Source organism: Hippocampus comes, unplaced genomic scaffold (genome assembly GCF_001891065.2).
Source record: "Hippocampus comes isolate QL1 unplaced genomic scaffold, H_comes_QL1_v1.1 scaffold22, whole genome shotgun sequence".
In the NCBI taxonomy this organism is placed as follows: Eukaryota; Metazoa; Chordata; class Actinopteri; order Syngnathiformes; family Syngnathidae; genus Hippocampus; species Hippocampus comes.
This window is the reverse complement of record NW_017806175.1, coordinates 6572733-6575461: the sequence shown is the minus strand read 5'-3', so window position 1 is coordinate 6575461 and position 2729 is coordinate 6572733. Positions and strand designations below refer to the sequence as shown.

Sequence of the window (2729 nt, the reverse complement as noted above, 5' to 3'; positions counted from 1 at the left end):
GTTGGAAATGACAGCGGCTGCAGCTGCGCCTATGGAGGAAAAGATACAAAATGGAATTTGCAATCTAAATAAATGTTCCTCCGTTCATGTTTCTAAAAATCCATTCCAGCATTTTCACTGTGTAAAAGAAGTGCAAAGGAAATTAAGGGTTGGAGAGCCCTGACATAACCCATTTCATGTTTGTAAACAGGGTACTTTGGTGTGGAGGATTCAATTACTCGAGCCATGGAAAATAGAGCAGCTACCTCTGTCGAAATGTGCGTGTCAGGGTATGACAATGCTAGGACGGGGGCGTTCAATCTAACACTAATTCCTCCCTCCGGATTGCGTTGAAAGCATATGTGGCTGTCAAATTAGCATGCACGGTACCTCGTGGTAGATGTGACGTGAAGGTCTGCGGCGGCACGGCAGGGGTCCCGATCTGCAACGTGGGACCGCTGCCTCGAATGATTTGGATGTTGGCCGACATCAGTTGGTGCAAATTACTGGAGTGACCCTGACACACAAAAAAAAAAAAAAAAGGCAATCAGATTCATTGTGAACACATTTGAATGTAGGGCTCAGCAACATGGCCTGAACATGAAATCAAAACTTGATTAATCAACAAGTCCTTTTTGAGTGTAACAATGACATCATATCCTCACCTGCTGTCCGCTGATGGTGGCCACGGGAATAGAAAGCGTGGTGGCGCTGCTGCTCTCCGGGGCCGACGTCATGTGGCCCGGGACCTTGGGGGGCATGGGGATGTGGCCCTGGTTGGAAGCTGGCGCAGGGGCGATCAGGCGGCTCGGCATGGGGGACTTCAGGACCGCCTGGAAAGACACACACAAACAATGTTGGTTATGGAACGAATTCAACTCTCAGACAAGGTACCTCTGTCTTAATGTGCAAAACACCAATTGGAGACTATATTTCGAGACTCACCTTCATCTGTCCATCAGTGAGGACCGCGGGCTGGCCCTGCGGTAGATGCACCGGCGGAGCAGGCAAGGCCACGGGCGGGCCGCCAGGCTGGATGGGCAGCGCCTGCGGGACGGGCTGCGGCTGCCCGTGCGTCTGGGCCTGCGGGTATGGTCGGACCACCATGGTCTCCTGCTTGTCGTCCCGGAACGCCACCGTGCTGGTGCCGCACCCCGCCGGCGGGTGCTCCTGCTGGTTGCCGTCCGCAGCTTCAACAGCTAACAAGCAATCAATTATACTGAGTTGCAGCAAAAAAAGCCACTCAGTGAGCTATGGAATATTTTGCTTTCATAGCTAACACACAGTTACTTAAGACAAGTTCACTCTGTAGCATGTCTGATGGAAGACAAGGACATGTGTGTCTTCACCCCTTACAGCACATTCTGAAACAATTCCAAGTCTTTTTATAGGCATTATTTGCCTGTAAAAATTTAAGAACACCTGGTCTGTAATTCCAATGTCATAATTTTGGTCATGTGATAACACAGGTGAAAAGATCATATGGGATGGGACATTTTGAGTTTTTGGGGCAGACCAAGTCCCTTTTCAAAAGCAAAAAAAAACAGCATGGGGATGGATGGATGGATGGATAGATCGATAGATACATAGATAGATAACCTTGCGGGTTTGACGGCTGACTGACAGGCACCAGGTTTCCACCGGTGGGCATTAGTGGAGCCCCCCCTGGGTTCGAGGCGGGAAGCCCGTGTCGTGGGAATTGCTGAGAGCTCATTCGGGTGTATTTACCTTTTTCAACGACCTGAAAAAAGAAAAAGGACGTATATAAACGCATGTCAAAACACTTGACAAGAAACTGTGCGCATGCGCGGCCGGGACAACAAACGTACTAGCACCTTAACAATGAAAACGAAAATTAACCCTTTGCGGACCGAGCGAGTACACAACAACTGACCTTAGTTATGTTTATTGTAAACAGTCGTCATTTTAAGACACCCGTCTAACATTAGCAAATTAATACGTACATTGGGGAGTATTTTGGCTTCCGTTTATTGGTCGAAACACTCCCCTAACATCAAGTTTATCGGATGAAGCGACGCCACTTTCGCCGCTTTGGAAAGAGAACGCAAACGCGATGTTCGCCCAGTGCCTCTTTAACTGGAAATATTCGACCATTTTTGCTTCGATAACCTCACATAGTAGAAACGATACAATGCTAGCATAGCGAACTGATTAGCAACAAGCTAACGTGAGACTCGCTAGGTTTTCTGCTGCCGCCTGTTCGGCACTCACGTCTAAATATTGAACTTTTAAGGGAAACAACGGTCTAAACCCGGTCTCGCTGCACAAGCGAACGCGTTTCGGAGTACGCACAGGTGTTTGCCGTTTCGCTGAGTTCAAAAGCAACGCTCCTTTTCAGGATTACAATTTTTCCATTCGTCTTTTCTTTTCCTTTTTTTCTCCGTTCGCGACATGTAAGCCGGAAGAACGCTTTCGGGGAAGCCGCCCCCTTAACACCTTTCAACCAATTGGTGAAGAAATTTTCCAAGCGTCGCCCAATGGGAGGGTGGAGAATGTCACGACCACCCATAACATTCAAGGCAGACCCGGCCCCTCTAAATTGTTTTAACCAATGAGTGATGAGAATTCCGTAATGTTGACAAATGGAAACGCGAGAAATGCGTCGACCAAACTAAATCTTCAACGAGGAGCCGGCTCCCTTTTTTGACATCTCACAACCAATCAGCAAGGAGAAAACCAATGCAACCACCTATGGGAGCACGAGAATTGCTTCGCCGATCCCACTACAG

At 48.4% G+C, this 2729-nt stretch overlaps 1 protein-coding gene across 2 annotated transcripts in view; it reads right to left on the bottom strand.

Annotated features, from left to right (window-relative positions):
• The window catches only part of sap130a (Sin3A-associated protein a), a 15068-nt gene extending 12638 nt beyond the window's left edge, over window positions 1–2430 (bottom strand). Inside the window, exons 1-6 of one of the 2 annotated variants that reach the window (XM_019897160.1) lie at window positions 2212–2430; window positions 1579–1720; window positions 925–1178; window positions 645–812; window positions 370–496; window positions 18–29 (exon numbers count right to left, since the gene is read on the bottom strand). In XM_019897160.1, the coding sequence (XP_019752719.1) occupies window positions 18–29; window positions 370–496; window positions 645–812; window positions 925–1178; window positions 1579–1693 (676 nt within the window). In that variant the 5' untranslated portion in view covers window positions 1694–1720; window positions 2212–2430. The remainder of the gene's footprint in view (window positions 1–17; window positions 30–369; window positions 497–644; window positions 813–924; window positions 1179–1578; window positions 1721–2211) is intronic. The other variant, XM_019897161.1, reaches the window with a different exon arrangement.
• Between the last annotated feature and the right edge of the window lie 299 nt (window positions 2431–2729).